Below are 19,177 nucleotides of genomic sequence, written 5' to 3' on the forward strand. Positions count from 1 at the left end.
TTCCATCCACTAGGAAGCAGTAACGACAGAAACCAGTAAACGGCCGAAGCCTCTCAGAAAACATTTTCCAAATTCAGCATAATAATCATAATCATCTGCAATCAATATAAACATCTTCATCTCAAACACAGGCAGTGCGATAAAAGCATGCAAGACTCAAAGACGCTCTAAAAACCGAGTTACCCTTACCTTCGTGAGTAGAAGTTGGGCATGGAAATTGCGAACCTAGAACAAAGAAAACACAATCATCAACACAAGCTTCACTAGGAGCAACACGATCTACTAATACTAATCGAAATCGTAAAGAAAGCCTCTAAAGCTTCAGAGTTCCTATTTAGGCACAAATTGACAACGGAGACTTCGTTCGCTAAAACGAGCATAACTCGAGCTACAGAACTCAGAATGACACGAAACCGGCGCCAAAATTTCGACAATTGAAAGAGCTACGCAATGGCTCAAGTCATAGAGACCCAAAAATTATTTTTGGACACGGTACCCCAAGCAATTAGGTTTCGGCCACTATGGAAAATAGGGTTTTCGAACTTTTTCTTCGATCTAAATCAATTCACAAGGTAGTTTTAGGGTAAAACTAAGGCAAAGAAATTGTCGGAACAATTTTCGGACAATCGGGTCGAAATACGACTATCCAGGGGCATTTTGGTCCAAAATAAAGGCTCAAAACTTCAAAGTTATCAGTTCGGAAAACAAATTTGACAGCAACGATCCTCATGATATCCGTGACAACAAATCCTAAAGGCACGAAGTCAGATTAAGTCTTTTCGACAATAAAGTTTCGAAATGTGAGACAAAAAGAGTTTTGAGTCAATTTTTCAGATCCTGGACAACTGAATCGCAATCAGAGTTTACTGACAGAGGTTTTAGACTCAGGGGAACATAAGGAACATAACCCAAGCGAGAAATCAGAGAAATCGGACAATTTTAGAAAAAGCTCAAAACTTAGAGCACAGAAACGACTTCAGAAACTCAGCAGAAACAGAAATCAGAGGCAGGATTCATGATAGTTACCTCGATACCTAGAAGTAGGGACGAACTGCACGAAGATTGGTCAAGTTTTCGCGGAAATCTCCTCCCCCCTTGCTCCCCACGAAATCAGCCACAAATGGAAAGAAAATGAGAGGATTTTGCTTTTTCGCGCTATTTATAGGCGGGTGAAATCGCGGGAAAATGAAAATTTCGCGATTCCGATTTTTGCAGCACGATCACCGAGAAATTCTAAGAGAGATTCTGGCGTCAGAATTCCAGAACTCAAAACAAATATCTAGGATTTGGGAAAAACGATATCGAAAAACTCAAAAGCGGTGTCGGTTAATCTGCCCCGAAAAACTACTTTTTGCTGTGATGCTCAAACGACAAAACTTCCAACTGAAGAAAGATTGGAAACGTCGAAACAAGTCTGGCAACATGGACGGAATCTTCGTTAGAAGTCCCGAATAGAAAAAGTCTTCATCCATTGCTCGAAAATAGGGTTTCGAAGCAAAGAAATTAGCGTCGGCGGACATCCGAAAAGTGAAACCTATCGTGCGTACAGTCCAGAGTTCCGAAATGAAACGCTGGTCGAAGGAAAAATAAAGAAAATCTTTAAATTTTCCAAGGATTCGAAATCTCACTTAAAACGTTGCTCTAAAGCGAAATTAGCCTATTCTGGACACGCTTGCCATAAGGCGGGTGTGCAGACGACTCGCTCTAATTCCTAAAATGACTACGCAACATTCCTCAAGCAATTCCTGAACTTTCTTCTTCATTAATCTTTCTCAAATATCAAACTCCTGTCACGCTTACACTGATTCTACGCGTGAGTCGGAAATTAGCTTGTTCTGAAAATTCAGGTCTTACAATACTACCCCCCAAAAAGAAAGTTTCGTCCTCGAAACTTAAGGCTCAGTGAAGAGTTCCGGATACTGTTCCTTCATCCTCTCTTCTAGTTCCCAAGTAGCATCGCCCGTGACTTGGTTCCAAATCACTTTTACCAGAGGAACCTGCTTGTTCCTCAACTGCTTGATCCTACGTTCCTCAATCCTCATTGGTGCCACTTCAAAAGACAAGTTGTCTCTAAGCTGAATATCATCTTCCTTGATGATGTGAGAGGGATCAGGAATATACTTCCTCAATTGTGATACGTGTAGCACATCATGAATCTTGGAAAGAAAAGGTGGCAACGCAATCCGATAAGCTACTTTACCGACTCGCTCGATAATCTGATACGGTCCAATGAACTTCGGTGTCAGCTTCCTCGACTTTATCGCTCTTCCCACTCCGGTAGTTGGTGTCACGCGAAGAAACACATGGTCTCCCGCCTCAAACTCTAACTCTCTCCGTCGTGTGTCAGCATAACTCTTCTGTCGACTCTGTGACGTCCTCATCTTCTCTTGTATTTGCTTCACTTTCTCAGTAGTTTGTTGTACTAATTCAGGTCCAACGAGAAGATGTTCGCCATCTTGAAACCAACATAAAGGAGTTCTACATCTCCTCCCATACAAAGCCTCATAAGGTGCCATTCCAATACTAGCATGAAAACTGTTGTTATAAGTAAACTCGATCAACGGCAACAGCTCATCCCAGCTTTCTTGACTATCCAAAACACAGGCTCGCAGCAAGTCTTCCAATGACTGTATTGTCCTCTCTGTCTGTCCATCCGTCTGAGGGTGATAGGCAGAGCTCAACCTCAACTTCGTCCCAAGCGCCTCGTGCAACGCCTTCCAGAAATGCGAAGTAAACTTCGGATCTCTGTCAGAAACAATACTCGATGGTACTCCATGAAGTCGTACAATCTCAGCGACATACACTTTTGCAAGTGCCTCCACATTGAACGTGGTCTTCACCGGTATGAAATGTGCTGACTTCGTCAGACGGTCCACAATGACCCAAATGGAATCAAATCTCTTCCTCGTAGCTGGCAAAGCTACCACGAAATCCATAGAGATACTGTCCCACTTCCACTCCGGCACATCAAGTGACTGTAACATACCCGCAGGCTTTTTATGTTCTATCTTCGCCTTCTGACATGTCAGACATGCCGCCACAAACTCTGCTACATTCTTCTTCATTCCTGGCCACCAAAAATTCAACTTTAGATCTTGATACATCTTTGTCGATCCCGGATGAATACTCAATCTGCTCTTGTGACCTTCGTCAAGAATCATCCTTCTCAACTCCATGTCCAATGGTACGCAGACACGTCCTTTGCAACGCAGAATGTTGTCGGTTCCTACCTCAAAATCCGGCGCTTTTCCCAAAATGATCAAGTTCCGTTTCTCGATCAGCTCCTCATCTAACAGTTGTTTCACCTTGATCTCGTTCAGAAAATCACTAGTGATCGTCACCATCCCAAAGCTCAATTTTCCAGGTGTCACTTGCATACCCAAACTGAGGTCGCGAAAAGTCTCGATAAGTTCCAATTCCTTAATCATCAACGATGAAACATGAATTGTCTGGCGACTCAGTGCGTCTGCTACAACATTTGCTTTTCCTGGGTGGTACAACAAAGTGAAATCATAGTCCTTGATGAATTCCACCCAACGCCTTTGTCTCATATTCAGATCCTTCTGATCGAACAGGTACTTCAAGCTCTTATGATCACTAAAAACAGTGAAAGTGCTCCCATAAAGATAGTGCCTCCAAATCTTGAGCGCAAATACCACAGCCGCTAACTCCAAATCGTGCGTAGGATAGTTCCGTTCATGTATCTTCAATTGCCTTGAAGAATAAGCCACAGCCTTTCGGTGTTGCATCAACACACAACCCAAACCTTGGTACGAAGCATCGCAGTAAACCTCGTAGGGTTCCTTCTCTTGTGGTAATGTCAGAACTGGCGCGGTCGTCAAACGCTTCTTCATATCTTGGAAACTCTGTTCACAATCCTCTGTCCAAGCAAAAGGTTGGTTCTTCCGGGTGAGTTTCGTCAATGGTCCTGCAATCTTAGCAAAACCTTCGATGAATCGTCGGTAATATCCAGCTAAACCGATGAAACTCCTTATATCTGTCACAGTCTTAGGACGCTCCCATGCAAGTACCGCTTCCACTTTACTGGGATCCACAGCAATACCCTCCTATGAGATGACATGTCCTAAAAACTTTACTTCTTCGAGCCAAAATTCACACTTTGTCGCGTTAGCATACAGTACCTTATCCCGAAGAACTTGTAATACTTGACGTAGATGTTCCTCGTGTTCTTCACGATTCCTCGAGTAGATCAAGATGTCGTCGATGAACACCACAACGAAGCGATCCAAGAATGGATGAAAGATCCTATTCATGTAGTCCATGAATACAGCTGGTGCATTCGTAACTCCAAACGGCATCACCAAGTACTCATAGTGCCCATAGCGTGTCCTAAACGCCGTCTTTTGAATATCCTCATCCTTGACTCTAATCTGGTGATATCCCGATCTCAGGTCAATCTTCGAGAAAATAGCAGCACCCTTCAACTGATCCATCAAATCGTCAATCCTTGGCAACGGATAACGGTTCTTTATCGTGACTTTGTTCAACTGTCGATAATCCACACAAAGTCGCGATCTTCCGTCTTTCTTCTTCACAAGCAGCACTGGCGCTCCCCACGGAGAAACGCTAGGTCGGATAAACCCCTTCTTGGTTAAATCTTCGAGTTGACTCTTCAGCTCAGTCAGTTCTGCCGGTGCCATACGATACGGTGCGATTGATATAGGTCCAGTGCCTGGGACTATATCAATTGTGAACTCCATATCTCTGACCGGAGGTATTCCAGGTACGTCTTCGGGGAACACATCCTCGAAATCTTGCACAACAGCAATTCCGTGTACTCCATTCTCCTTAGCTTCCACCACGGTTGTAGACATGAGAGAACTCAAAGCTCCTTTCCTCAAAGAAAGCTTTGAAAAGTACGAGTTCAGGAACTCAGCGAGTCCAGCATCGGGAAAGATAACTACCTTATTGGCGCAATCAAGAAGAACATGATGGTGGGACAACCAATACATGCCTATGATCACATCCAATCCCTAAAGGGGTAAGCAGGTCAAGTTAGCTACAACGTTCTCTACCTAATACATGTTGTTCGATAATAACTAACTATGTATATACTTATATCAGATGTATAATTAACAATAACTAGCATAAGGTTATTCACTTACGAATAACCTTCAAAAATAATCTATATAAACAGTAATCAAGCACACTCTTCCTCCGATTGACACCCCATCAATCGGTCTCAGAGTTCAAACATCTTAAGCAGGCACTCTACCCAAAAGCTCTGGTTTTCTAGACCAAAGCTCTGATACCACAATTGTAACACCCCAATTTCTCAACTGAGGAGTCACATTAGTAACCTAACAAAGTCTAAGGACCAATCTGCAATCCCTAAAAACCAAGGGAATTTTTTTTCTGTAAAACAACTAAACACTTCGGCTAAAAGGTTGGAAACATACCATAACTTTATTTAGATAACTTGTTTCCCGATATACAGTAATAATAGTTTACAATACCATAAGTAAGGTTCGGAATAAACATGCGCACTTTAACAGTGGCGGAAGCAAGACTTTAATAACAGAGTTCTCATAAAGTAAAAGAGACTCCAACATAATCCACAAGAAGAGAAGCAAAGCTGCTTCTCATACCTCTACTCCACCGCTTACAACTCGATCTCCAACTCGAGTAGCTATGCCTCGGCGGAAGGATCTCCATCGCCTAATAGCGTTAAGCGCCCAAACAACAAGTAGCAAATAGAAAGGGTTAACTCCATGCAATTACCATGTATAAAAGAGAAAAATCATGCTGTTCGAATTTAATTACCTGGCATGGTAAATAACTAGCAACATAACTCAACTCATATATCAACAACTTAAACATAAATCGGACTCAGATAATAATAACCTCAACAATGTAACATCAAATCAGATATCAATAAACCAATACGAAAATCCAACAACATAGGGTCAGGTGTTAGTTCCCTATAATGCAACTATATGCTGCTAACAAAATGGATCGATCAATATCGTCTCTCAAGACGGGACAATGATAGGACACACCTCCTCATCGCCACTTATAACGTCATACATGACGGGACAATCATAGGACACACCTCCTAATCGCCACTTAACGTCACACAAGACGGGACAATCATAGGACACACCTCCTGATCGCCACTTAGCATCTCGCAAGATGGGACAATGATAGGACACACCTCCTCATCGCCACTTAACGTCACACAAGACGGGACAATCATAGGACACACCTCCTGATCGCCACTTAGCATCTCGCAAGATGGGACAATGATAGGACACACCTCCTCATCGCCACTTGACTCAAGCCCTATATGCCAAGTCAGACAATAACAAAGCCCACCCAAGGACCAATCCAAAGTAACCACATGTTCCATCCACTAGGAAGCAGTAACGACAGAAACCAGTAAACGGCCGAAGCCTCTCAGAAAACATTTTCCAAATTCAGCATAATAATCATAATCATCTGCCAATCAATATAAACATCTTCATCTCAAACACAGGCAGTGCGATAAAAGCATGCAAGACTCAAAGACGCTCTAAAACCGAGTTACCCTTACCTTCGTGAGTAGAAGTTGGGCATGGAAATTGCGAACCTAGAACAAAGAAAACACAATCATCAACACAAGCTTCACTAGGAGCAACACGATCTACTAATACTAATCGAAATCGTAAAGAAAGCCTCTAAAGCTTCAGAGTTCCTATTTAGGCACAAATTGACAACGGAGACTTCGTTCGCTAAAACGAGCATAACTCGAGCTACAGAACTCAGAATGACACGAAACCGGCGCCAAAATTTCGACAATTGAAAGAGCTACGCAATGGCTCAAGTCATAGAGACCCAAAAATTATTTTTGGACACGGTACCCAAGCAATTAGGTTTCGGCCACTATGGAAAATAGGGTTTTCGAACTTTTTCTTCGATCTAAATCAATTCACAAGGTAGTTTTAGGGTAAAACTAAGGCAAAGAAATTGTCGGAACAATTTTCGGACAATCGGGTCGAAATACGACTATCCAGGGGCATTTTGGTCCAAAATAAAGGCTCAAAACTTCAAAGTTATCAGTTCGGAAAACAAATTTGACAGCAACGATCCTCATGATATCCGTGACAACAAATCCTAAAGGCACGAAGTCAGATTAAGTCTTTTCGACAATAAAGTTTCGAAATGTGAGACAAAAAGAGTTTTGAGTCAATTTTTCAGATCCTGGACAACTGAATCGCAATCAGAGTTTACTGACAGAGGTTTTAGACTCAGGGGAACATAAGGAACATAACCCAAGCGAGAAATCAGAGAAATCGGACAATTTTAGAAAAAGCTCAAAACTTAGAGCACAGAAACGACTTCAGAAACTCAGCAGAAACAGAAATCAGAGGCAGGATTCATGATAGTTACCTCGATACCTAGAAGTAGGGACGAACTGCACGAAGATTGGTCAAGTTTTCGCGGAAATCTCCTCCCCCCTTGCTCCCCACGAAATCAGCCACAAATGGAAAGAAAATGAGAGGATTTTGCTTTTTCGCGCTATTTATAGGCGGGTGAAATCGCGGGAAAATGAAAATTTCGCGATTCCGATTTTTGCAGCACGATCACCGAGAAATTCTAAGAGAGATTCTGGCGTCAGAATTCCAGAACTCAAAACAAATATCTAGGATTTGGGAAAAACGATATCGAAAAACTCAAAAGCGGTGTCGGTTAATCTGCCCCGAAAAACTACTTTTTGCTGTGATGCTCAAACGACAAAACTTCCAACTGAAGAAAGATTGGAAACGTCGAAACAAGTCTGGCAACATGGACGGAATCTTCGTTAGAAGTCCCGAATAGAAAAAGTCTTCATCCATTGCTCGAAAATAGGGTTTCGAAGCAAAGAAATTAGCGTCGGCGGACATCCGAAAAGTGAAACCTATCGTGCGTACAGTCCAGAGTTCCGAAATGAAACGCTGGTCGAAGGAAAAATAAAGAAAATCTTTAAATTTTCCAAGGATTCGAAATCTCACTTAAAACGTTGCTCTAAAGCGAAATTAGCCTATTCTGGACACGCTTGCCATAAGGCGGGTGTGCAGACGACTCGCTCTAATTCCTAAAATGACTACGCAACATTCCTCAAGCAATTCCTGAACTTTCTTCTTCATTAATCTTTCTCAAATATCAAACTCCTGTCACGCTTACACTGATTCTACGCGTGAGTCGGAAATTAGCTTGTTCTGAAAATTCAGGTCTTACAGCCCCCTCCCTCGCGAGCCCCGAGCCTGATGCAGAAGTTAAGAACCAGATGCAGAGCAGCAGAAGTTAGGAACCCCAGCCAACCCCAGAAGTCAAGAATCCAGCCCCAACAACACAAACACTGTAAGTCTTCTCCCTTGGAAAATGACGGTGGCTTCCATAATCAACCCCCAGAACTTCATCTTTTTCTTCTTTCTTCCCCAGATCCGTCTCCCACCCCTCTTCCCACAATCCCACCAATAAACCACTACAACAACGAACCCTCAGCCTTTCCTTACCTCAACGACAAGCCCTCACCAGTAGGAAATCATTGAATCAGTCAAAGAAAATCCAGTAGGAAAAATGTTCTACATAACAAACTATTAACCAGAAGTGAATCAACACAGATGCATGTCCGAAAATGGCAACTCAGAAGAGGAAGCAACAAACCCCCACCCCCAAAACCCATAAAACCACCCCCACCGGCTATCCCCAGAACCCCATCAAAACCTACCCTCTCCGCATATATGTTCAGGTAGCCGTCGCGGGACTCGGCGCCCATTGCGGCGTCGTTTGCGACACCGCCGCGGAGGCGGGGTCAGAGGACGAGGTTGGAAAGAGGAGCAATTTGGAGGGTTAAAGGAGGGGTTTGCCATGGAGGGTTAAGTAGAAGGAGGATAGGTGGTGTGATTCTAGAAACAGAGCGTTTCAGGTCGGCGAGGGTTTGATCGCCGGTGACGGATTCGTGACGGAGTTGTTGGAGGTGCAACGATTGGATGAAGATTTGGAGGGGTGTGTTTTGGTCATCCACTTCAGTCCATTTCCTATCTGAATGAAGAAAGGAACGATTAGGAAGAAGTGGACAGAGATGGCTGGGGTTGGCGGTGGACCGGTGGCTGGTTAGGAAGAGGTGGGGGAAGAGGAAAAACCGAAAAGGGAAAGGGAAAGAGAGCAGGAAGAGGAAAAGGGTAAAAGGGAAGAGGAAATGTCAAAATTATCCTCTGGTCCACCGGTGGACCAAAATGAAATTAGCCCACCCTAGTGGGAACCATAATTTCATACAACATCAGAGCGCAAATAACCATTAATAACTCAAATCTGAAAAATTGTACAATGATACATTTTTGCAGCTCCTTATATGATGCCTCAACTCTCAAATCGAAATCTCGACTGCTCTCCTCCCCAATTAAGAGAATTATTGTACAAATCAATGAGAATTGCAACTACCCAATTCCAACTCACTAACCCACCCCACCAAGAAAAAAACAAATAATAACAACCATAGCTGTTCTACTTTCCTTTTATACACATTAGAAGCCCTGGACTTTCAATGTGAAAAGCCTCATTTACAAACAAACATAGACAACACATCACAAACCATACGATGTTTGCTTTAACATCTAACCACGCTCAACTCCAACCCTTCAAAATTCTTGTTTTCACATTTTGCGCTCAGGAAAGTGGGATCCCACTTTTCAAAGCAAAATGAATGTGCTTTCCATCAAAACCAAACAGGCTTAGCTGTATTGCTGGAAATACAAACCATACCCGGGAAAGGCATTCAGGAAATTCATGATGAGCTGCGAGGGCAAACCTTGTCCTTGTATGAGCCCTTGGTGATATTTGTATATCAAGTTCAACACTTGTTTTTGCTCATCAACATCAAGTAATTGACCTGGATGTGCATCATGAAAACAGCAGATGGATTAAAACTGTACATTCTCCATCTAGGAAGAAATTTTCAATAGGAAACCATAAACTAAAACTGGGAGAAATGGACAGTAAGTAATAGTAGATCTTAAAATCCAAATATACTAAATAATTTTCTCAGTTTCATTAATTCCTGAAAATGACATTCATGTGTGAAATATTCTGACTGCTGCGATGCAATAAGTCTAGTTCATTAGAGGTAGTTCTGCTGATTCAAGAAGCCCATTATGATCATCGAGTAGGTCAGGTACATGATCTTCACTAATATCCAACAACCTACTAACATTTTATGTTTTCTAGACAGAAGTTAGAGACTGGAATGCACATAAGCCAAATCTACTGCCCTTTTAAGATCCATTTTGTTTCTCTTCAAATAATGAATAAAGGAGTATGCCCTCCAGTTCCTCTCAAAACATGATGATCTAGTACCAGCCATTTTGAGCAAGTTCTAGGAGCTGCATCCCTTACATATCATATAATAATTTTATTTTGAAAAAAGAGGACACTTGGCTAGAAGTATCTTCCGCATATATCAGTATAGAATACCACTAATATTTAGCAATTTTGGAGTATTTACAAAGCACATTAGAAATATCAGATACGCACATATTCCTATATGCATATACAGGAAAGGCTTACCTAATTCTACCTCCACTTCTTCATCTTCAGCATCCCCCTCTTCAATAAATGAACCATTTTCCAATGCCTCCGCAGCTTTGGCGTACCTATTGAGAAATTCTTCTTCTGTTTCTTCATATTCCTCAACGTCAGAGTCCTAATTTAAACAAACAAATCAACAAAATAAAAAGTTAAGAATAAATTGAGAAAGCAAGATAGCTTGTTAGTTGCAGCGCACTGTAGGTAAAACAAGATATAAGATACTACACTTAAAAATTTATATACATGAAGAAACTACAAAGATCAACCTCATCATAATCTTCAGAGTCACCATCATCACTGTCCTCATCACCATCGTCATCATTTTCAGCCTCTTCAGCTTCTTCATCTTCATCTTCTTCCCCATCCTGTGCTTCTTTCAGACGTATAGACACCTCCAACAGTGAAATAAAGCAGTTTCGAATTGAATCACTACCTGACTTCCCTTGTTTCAGAAGTTGCTCAATCAATCGAGCCAGTGTCATCACTGAAATTCATCCAAGACGAAATAAATAGAAGAAAATGATTTGTGGAAAAAAGAAACAGCCTCAACTGTTTGACTATGTTTATTCATACAGATTAAAGAAACAAGACAATACCACCAAACTGTTGGATGAACACCACCGTTCAAACAGTTTATAATAAAGAATTAATTATGGGCAAGGAATAAGAGCTTAATGGCTAATGAACTATATAGGATAAAATCTAGAAGGTCCGCACAAGCCTTGCTTGTACGATTACTTCAACATTTGGTTTCAGCACAAGCAACAACTACAGCAAGGATAACAAAAAGCTAAATTGGGCAGGAAAAGGATGATACAAAGAAAGCATATTTTGAAGATAATCAACAGTAGTAAGGTAATTTTTCAGCAAAAGATAAATTAAATATCCTGTAAATTTAGTAATAGCTGAATGGAAACACTTGCCCATTAACTTCATCTCAGATGTTGCCGTCAGACCAGCCTCAAAAGAGCTATTGGATACATGACATAAAGCAGATGCCCAAATAGTGACGCCTCCCTTTTCCGCTTTTTCCAGAATACCTTCTATTATATCAGGATAACACAAATAGCATGAAGATATAGCAAGCAATATAGGCTTCCAAAGTGAATCAGGCGTGCTTTGAACTTCTATAAAGCGAGAGAAGGCTGCACTAGTAAAAGCAATAGCCAATGACTGCTTTACACCTTCAGTTTCAAGTGAGTATGTTGGGCAATGTAGTAATAAATGGACACATGAGCAAGCTCTCAATGTGGCAGAAGGATATTGCTTAATGGCCTCACTAACAAAAGTGCCAATGCCCTCAACAATTGAACGTTCAGGCACAGGTGGAGCTGGAGGGGGTGGCATATCTTTTACAAGAAAGTTTTTCAATCCATATCTGCTATTTAAGCTCACAGTTTCCTTAATCACATCAAAAATTGACAAATCCTCTGATTCTTCCCATGCGTGCCACTCTGCAATCATTTCAGCCCAGACTGACAGTAACTCGGATACTTTAAGCTCTTGAATCATGTGATTTCCATCAATAGATAGTATGACAGACTGTAGCAAAGTTGACAGATCTTCTATGCATGATGAAGGCAGAGAATTCTGGTCTTGTTGGTCCTTATAAAATTGAGGAAGAACAGTTTAAAAAAATCAACATAGAAAATATTTTAATATGATGTCAAATATTAAGCAAAAGGAAGGCAAAGAACATCTGATTGCCAAGCCATATCAAGCAATGAGACTCAGCAGCACAAATAGTACGAATGTATGACAAATAGGATCTAAATTAGAAAAAACATATGAAATCAAGATATATTATCATTGTGGCAACTGCAAAACATGTGCGGAATTCAAAAATAAAGGAAGAAGAATGCCTCCTGACAAGTGAAATAATAACAAATTTGAGTTTCAACAAACCAATTCCAATTTTCTTTTCTGCTTTCCCCTCAGAAAATGAAGCAAAGACAAACAACTTTCAATTTAGAAAGGAACGAAAACTAACTGGTGTGCATAGAGGTGTAAGCCAAGCCTGCTGCAGGAGTGCAGTAAAAGCTCTGCTAATTGCCACTTGATCTGCAGTCCATTTTTCATGAGACTCGCTTGATTCAGATTCTTCAGGCCTAGAGTTTTCCCATGTCTGACTCATGACTGCCAGAGCAGCAATTGCATGTTCAACCACCTATTGCAGAATATTCAATTTAAAGAACCACTTATACACATCAACCATATATAACTCTATAGTCTATACATCAAACAAATAGGAGTCAAAGAGATAACAGGTAAAACAAAGCATTCAATTTTGCAAACCATGAGGGGAATGGGGCTTCAATTTCCATCAAACACAGATGATTAAAATTTTCAATCTGAAAACTATTTAGATTCAGATCAAGAATATTCAACAAAACATTGATACAAAGTTACACTTAAATACATTTAGCAATCCCAAATTTCATGTTATTGGGTGTTCAGAATTGTTGATGAGAAACAGACAATAAAATTATTATCACTAACCAGGATCAGTACGTACCTGAGGCCAAGGCCCTAGACTGGCAGTAAACCATTTTGAGACTGAACCCACTAACGGTGAGACAATGTGTGGGATATGGACTGCAACTTTGTCATCCGCAGCTTCCATGATAGAACTGAGAAGCTGAAATAAGATGGAGTTCTCGCTCTCATCAATTCCAATGCTGCTAACTATGACTTGGAGAAGAGGTAGAAAATCAGGAGGCATGTAGTCATTCTGAAAAGCAACGCAGAAGATGGGTAGTGAAAGAGAAAACAACAAACAACAAAAGCCTTATCTCATTAAATGAGACTGGCTTAGTAAAAGAGAAAAAAGAACAAAAAAATCCAGTCCAAAATAAATCAGAGAACTGAAAGCTCACCTCAAGTAGTGTAGTAATTGCCCCAGCAGCAGAAACTCGTACAGGATAGCAAGAAGTTTCTTGCTGATCTGGCATGACCAATGCCATGAGCAATTTAGAATATACATCAGCACTCATCTCCTGAAATGACACTCGGTGAGAAACGAAGTTTAAAATATATTGTATCAAGAGTTACATGAGAGCATATTGAAAATCTATTTGAAACAGAATTTGCTTGACTTCTGACAGCAAGATTGAGATTTTCTTACTTCAGGTAGACAAGAACCTAGTTCTCCAAGTACCCAGTTTGCACTTGCAGTTAGGTGCGGTAGGGACGCAGCTACTGCATACAGTGGCATAATCCGCGTGCTAACCAGAGTTGTCACATATGCAGATTCTTGCTCCCTCAAAAACTGTATAAGAAAAAACAGAATTTAAAATCTCCATTTGTAAAGTAACATTGAAAGACTGATTGCTTTTTCAATAAAAGGTTGCATGCTCTCACATCTTGAAGGCCCCCATATGCCATCAGCACGCCAAAGTAACTGCCATAGTAGATTATGTTACAAGAATAAGTTGATAAAAAAATGTAAATAAGGGAACAAAAGTATTTCAAAAATAACTAAAATTTAATAATACACAAGAAAAGGCAATACTTATACAGTTATACTTTAAAGGAAACATTAAAGGGAAGCAAAAAATGAAAGGGAGTTCAGATAAATACAGATTAAATGATAACCTACACAACAAACAACCTTCTCGCCTTCAATCAGGGACAACTTCTTTTAACAATAGAAAAAAAAAAATGAAGGGTATAATCTACGCAATATGTACTAGTTATCAAACAAATGGGTATAAATTCACCATGGCTATGAACCCAACTTATTAAATTCGGCCAAATAAATCCCTTCAGAGCTGATTGAAAAAAGTAAGTCATACTTTTAAGCATTTTACACCTATATTACTGCTTTGAAAATAGGCTGTAAAAATAGATACAACAAAACAAAACACTTGTCGTTATAGATTGAGAAATTAAACAAAAATAATAGTTGCAATCAATCAATCAGGCAGGCACTTGTGAAGCATACATAATAACTCACTCATTTAAGATGTTCGGTTGAGACACATTGGAATCAGAAGGAATGGGAAACTTGGACAAAAATGGAAGCACCAATAGCTCCCCCATGGAGCGCGGCTGATTGCTTCTTTTGTTCTTTTGTCCTTTTTTACGCTTGGTTGAAGCTGAAGAACTGTCAGTGGCACTCTCCATTGGTGGCCCCTGCAGAAATTATCAATAAAATGAACTGTGGTGATATGGTGATAACTAAGGTATATACATCAATGAATTTTTATTAACTAGTAACCTTTGACATTGAAATAACACCAAGTAAGTTTCCTGCACTTTTTCTAGCAGTGAATAAATCCTCTCTCCATCCACTAATTTCATCCTGAATATAAAATTCTGGTCAGAAATAATTCGAAATAATGTCAAAATGTAACAAAAAGGCAAATTTTCATACTATATCTGAAGGGAGATTCTTCCGTATGTACTCATCTGCGTCTTCTTCCCACTCTGACACATCCTATATGTTAAAATCCAATAAAAAATTAATGTGGAAAAAAGTGGATGTTAAGCAACACAAGTTTCCTTATTTAGTAGACTTAAGCAAAAAGGTTTTCCTGTACTTCTTTAATTAATTCTGACCTTCTCATTCATTACCAATGCTGGAAAGATTGCAGATTCCAATAGAGTTGTAAAATGTGGAGAAACTAATCGCCATCCCTGTATTAATTAAAATTAAACCTTATTAAAGATTAATATTTTGAAGATGTGGATCCTAGCAATTGAAATTACATTTACAAAATAAATTGCAACGACAAAAAATCTGGATTAAACCTACCGGCCCGGTCTCCAGCACATTAGAAATAAGATCAAAACCTAGGGATAGAATCCTCTCTGATAGGAAAGGAAGTTTCTGCAAAAGGAACATGACCGTTCAAATTTTGGAATGCCCCAAAATGAGGAAATAATATAAATATCAAGGCACCATAATTAAAGAATCAAGCTATAGGCAAGAGTGGGATTTGGGAGCAGTGTGGAAAATGAATATAGGTTGTTACTAAGCAAAAATCTGACTTGACAACAAGTTTAAGGAAGTATATTTTATCAGTGGATTAGGATTTTGGTAGTCAGCGTGCTTGAAATAGCAAGAGTGAATAACCATTGTTCAAGCCCATAGCTACAAATCAGACCAGTTATTAAGAAGAAGAAGAAGAATGAAGAATATTATCTTACACTGATATTTTTGCTAAACTTGACTATGTTTCGTGCACAATTTATAATTTCTGGCATCAACCTGAAAATGTAGGGAATATATTTCAGTATAATATAAAAAATGCTTACATCTAGTCAATAAAATAATTAGGCATTATATTACTTATCAGAATGTTTCCTGTGCCGGATGACAAGGGCAGAGAAAATAAGCAGACTTCTTTTTCCAGTCTTCAACCGTGTCCAAATTCCATCTTCTTCAGTGACAGCATAATCAAAGCTCAAAGATCCCAAAATTCTCACGAGGTCCCGACAGAATGAAGGTAGTAAAGGAGCTAAAGTTGATGGCATGTAGGACCTTACCTATAAAGGAGTGTTATATGAAAATGAATATACCCATCCAAAAATAATATAAAAATGTAGCAGTTATCTTGCTGAGCCTACCTCTCTTATATGCTTATAAATGGTAATTGGTTTATTACGTGTTATCTTGCTGAGCCTACCTCTCCTATATGCTTCACAGACAAGGATAGTGACATCACTGAGAAAATTCATTCCCACACTTGATTTACTCTAATAATAATACTATCATGTGGGAGAAGATCACCAAAAAATGTACGAGGGGCGCTTATGTTTTCATATAAGAAAAAAAATTATCTGCTTTAAACAAGCTACTCTAGCTTACAGCGGTGAAAACTGAAAACAGTTTGTGAGCAAGCACATTGCATATACTTGCATCAAGACTCCACAAATGCCGTTTGAAGCTTATGAGCCAAAAACTAATAACGGCAAAGCTCAATCAAAACATTTAGATGTGGCATAGGCTTATTAGAAATTAATAACCAAAACTACAACAAAAGAGTATAGGCATCATAAACAATGCAACCAGAAGAAAACCATGTTAGAAATCCTAAGTTAGAACCACACAACACCACAAAACCTTAGGCTTAAGGCAATGAGTGTGTGTGTGTTCTTTATTATATATGCACTTGTGCACTTGCTAATCTTGGCAATGTGAGACTTCTTTAAGTCACCACTTTATTATCTCTATTACTCCCCTTCAATTGGGACTCCATTTTTTTTTGCCTGTGCCTTGCACTCCAGCGGGAATATCAGTGGTCGTCGGACTTGTGCTCCTTCGTCTGAGTCTGCCTTTCGACTTTCTTTGTCTGGGCTAGTACTCTAGCGGGAACATCGGAGTTCCTTGGACTTGTGCTCCTTCATCTGAGTCTGAGGTCTTGGCTTGCGCAAATGGGACTGCCATTTTTGCTTTTTTTTTCATTTTTTTTTTTTTACTTTTTTTTTGGAAGCGGAAGTCATGGCTTGGATCAGACCAGCTCTGATACCATGTCAAACAACCACTTAACCCAAAAGCTTAAGCTGTTGGGTAAGGGCCATATGAATGGTTTTATATTATATTCTAACACGCCCCCTCACGCAAGAGCCCTTTGGGCTTGAAGCGTGGATAAATGCACAGGCTCACCTACCATGTGCTTAATTAAATTCCACTTTTAATTAGAAAGTGAGGGGAGCAAGGATCGAACTCTAGACCCCTCGGTCATAGAGGCTCTGATACCATGTCAAGCAACCACTTAACCCAAAAGCTTAAGCTGTTGGGTAAGGGCCATATGAATGGTTTTATATTATATTCTAACAAAACTAAAGAATGCCAATTAGACAAGATTATTTACCTTCAAGGCTTAAGCTCTACCATAATTGCACATTTACAAATCAATAAGTTTATACATCTGTCAAACCATCACTTACCGCAAAATGTAGGCATTTGCATGTAGTTAGAAGGACTTTTTCAGTTTCTATTTCTGCTCTGTCATGGTTTGCTAAAGCCTGATCCATGCATAGTAAAATCAATCAGAATGAAGCCCATAAGAAACAGCAAGCAAAGCAATGACAGAAAACACAACACCTTTTCAACAAATTGATGAAACACACCAAGCAACGGCACAAGAATTTCTTTGGCCATGAGCTCCAACTGTGGTGGTACTGGCTCCTTGGGAACTTTGGGATTCAAAAAATACTGCAGAATGAAGTAGTGGATTTCAGATATAAGGCAAAGCAAGTAAAGCACACCATTTCTCATCTATCCTAATAACACATAAGTCCTTGATTTATAAATAGAGAAATGCACATCTAAATACAGCTATTAGAGAAAATCGCATCGGAAATTTAAAAAATCATAACCACAATTGCGAAATTGGAATACCTGAAAGGGTCTGAGAAGAGCATGAAGAACAATAAGTGCATTGATGGTGTTCCATTTCGAGTTCGAGCCGCTGATAAGATGGCTATTCTGAATAGCAGACTGCAGATTCGGCACAAGTTCCGGCCACAAACTCTGCTTAACAAAATCAGCAACAGCAACCGCACGGAACTGCCACCACGGAAAATCTCAAACACATAAGCAAATCACAGTTCAAAGACGCAACAAAACAAAGCTCGAAAATCAGAAACTGAAAAAAGACACACACCACTTCAACCAAAATCTTGAGAACGGGAAACTCCACTTGAAGCAGAGCTTGCAACAGCTGCTCCTTGAGCTCGTTGCTCACGTTCGACGGTGTAGCACCGCTGGTGTCGATGCTGCGGCGCGTGAGGTTCTTCAGGTAGGTAGCAGCGGCGATTTTCTGACCTTGATTTTCTCCTCCTGCTCACAAAAGATGAGGACTATGAATTACCAGAGTGATGAAATGAAATGAAGATGCTGTAGGATTTGGATTTGGGAATTACCGGCGGAAATGGAGAGGAGGTGGAAGGGGAAGTGGGGAGTGAGGGAGAGGTGATCGAGCGCGGCGGTGGCGGCACGGACGGTGGTGGCGTCGGGGCTGAGGGTTTGGTTGAGTAGGTGGGCGATGTGAGCAAGCTCCGCCATGGCGAACCAGTGGTGCCGCAAACCCTAGCTTCGGTGAGTCTTGGCGGGAACATTTACATTGCTGGTTTTATATGGGTGACAGTCTGTGATTTTTGCGAGAGAGAGAGTAGGGGGAAGCAAAAAAAAATAAGAAAATTGGCGTTGAAATGTGGAAAAAAATGGAGATGCGGGGGATCGAACCCCGTGCCTCTCGCATGCAAAGCGAGCGCTCTACCATTTGAGCTACATCCCCAAGTTGTTGAGAGAAGCAAATGCTGGTTACTTAAATCCTGACTGTATATTTTTACATCGTGTCCATATCTTGAGAAATTATTACTAATTTACTACAAGAATTCAGACAGATTATATTTTTGCTGTAAAGGAAGTATTACACTAAGATTGGTCTTCTTTCCATACTCCCATAATTATTTGGCATTTTTTTAATTTAAACATTTATATTTGTATAAATGTCTTATTACTTTATTTTAATTTTTTTTTACTTGAAATGCAAGTTGATTCTTATTTTGAATTTTGATCTTGGACTGCCCAACGCAAGATGGTTACACAGCGAGCACTTAAGGAAGACGCATTTTTGACTTCATGCTTCGAGTAATATGA

At 40.2% G+C, this 19,177-nt stretch overlaps 1 protein-coding gene and 1 non-coding gene across 3 annotated transcripts; both read right to left on the minus strand.

Moving 5' to 3' along the window:
• Positions 1 to 5,406: 5,406 nt before the first annotated feature.
• On the minus strand, positions 5,407 to 18,670 carry LOC130711348 (importin beta-like SAD2 homolog). 2 transcript variants are annotated; one of them, XM_057560923.1, is made up of 22 exons: positions 18,439 to 18,670; positions 18,180 to 18,355; positions 17,915 to 18,082; positions 17,618 to 17,728; positions 17,461 to 17,538; positions 15,860 to 16,056; positions 15,718 to 15,778; positions 15,323 to 15,397; positions 15,127 to 15,204; positions 14,942 to 15,004; positions 14,786 to 14,869; positions 14,522 to 14,700; positions 13,927 to 13,966; positions 13,691 to 13,834; positions 13,443 to 13,562; positions 13,082 to 13,297; positions 12,557 to 12,733; positions 11,490 to 12,171; positions 10,833 to 11,050; positions 10,546 to 10,681; positions 9,745 to 9,871; positions 5,407 to 5,679 (listed from the first exon to the last, which is right to left on the minus strand). In XM_057560923.1, exons 1-22 carry the CDS (start codon positions 18,578 to 18,580, stop codon positions 5,604 to 5,606), a joined length of 3,348 nt encoding a protein of 1,115 aa, XP_057416906.1. In that variant the 5' UTR covers positions 18,581 to 18,670; the 3' UTR covers positions 5,407 to 5,603. The 2 variants fall into 2 exon arrangements, with proteins under 2 accessions (XP_057416906.1, XP_057416907.1); XM_057560924.1 differs by lacking the exon at positions 5,407 to 5,679 and having other exon boundaries at positions 9,251 to 9,871.
• A 69-nt stretch (positions 18,671 to 18,739) lies between these two features.
• TRNAA-UGC (transfer RNA alanine (anticodon UGC)) lies at positions 18,740 to 18,812 on the minus strand. The gene has a single exon. It is a non-coding gene; the product is annotated as a tRNA-Ala (tRNA).
• Positions 18,813 to 19,177: the final 365 nt, after the last annotated feature.

Source organism: Lotus japonicus, chromosome 4 (genome assembly GCF_012489685.1).
Source record: "Lotus japonicus ecotype B-129 chromosome 4, LjGifu_v1.2".
Lineage (NCBI taxonomy): Eukaryota > Viridiplantae > Streptophyta > Magnoliopsida > Fabales > Fabaceae > Lotus > Lotus japonicus.

What these genes read in the sequence shown, in the direction of transcription:
- LOC130711348 (XM_057560923.1), bottom strand. Translation starts at nt 18,580, where the DNA reads ATGGCGGAGCTTGCTCACATCGCCCACCTACTCAACCAAACCCTCAGC. An exon ending in CCTCCTCTCCATTTCCGCCG is followed by an intron (nt 18,356 to 18,438) that starts GTAATTCCCAAA and finishes TTTTGTGAGCAG; the next exon opens with GAGGAGAAAATCAAGGTCAG. An exon ending in CAATTACTACACTACTTGAG is followed by an intron (nt 13,298 to 13,442) that starts GTGAGCTTTCAG and finishes GTTGCTTTTCAG; the next exon opens with AATGACTACATGCCTCCTGA.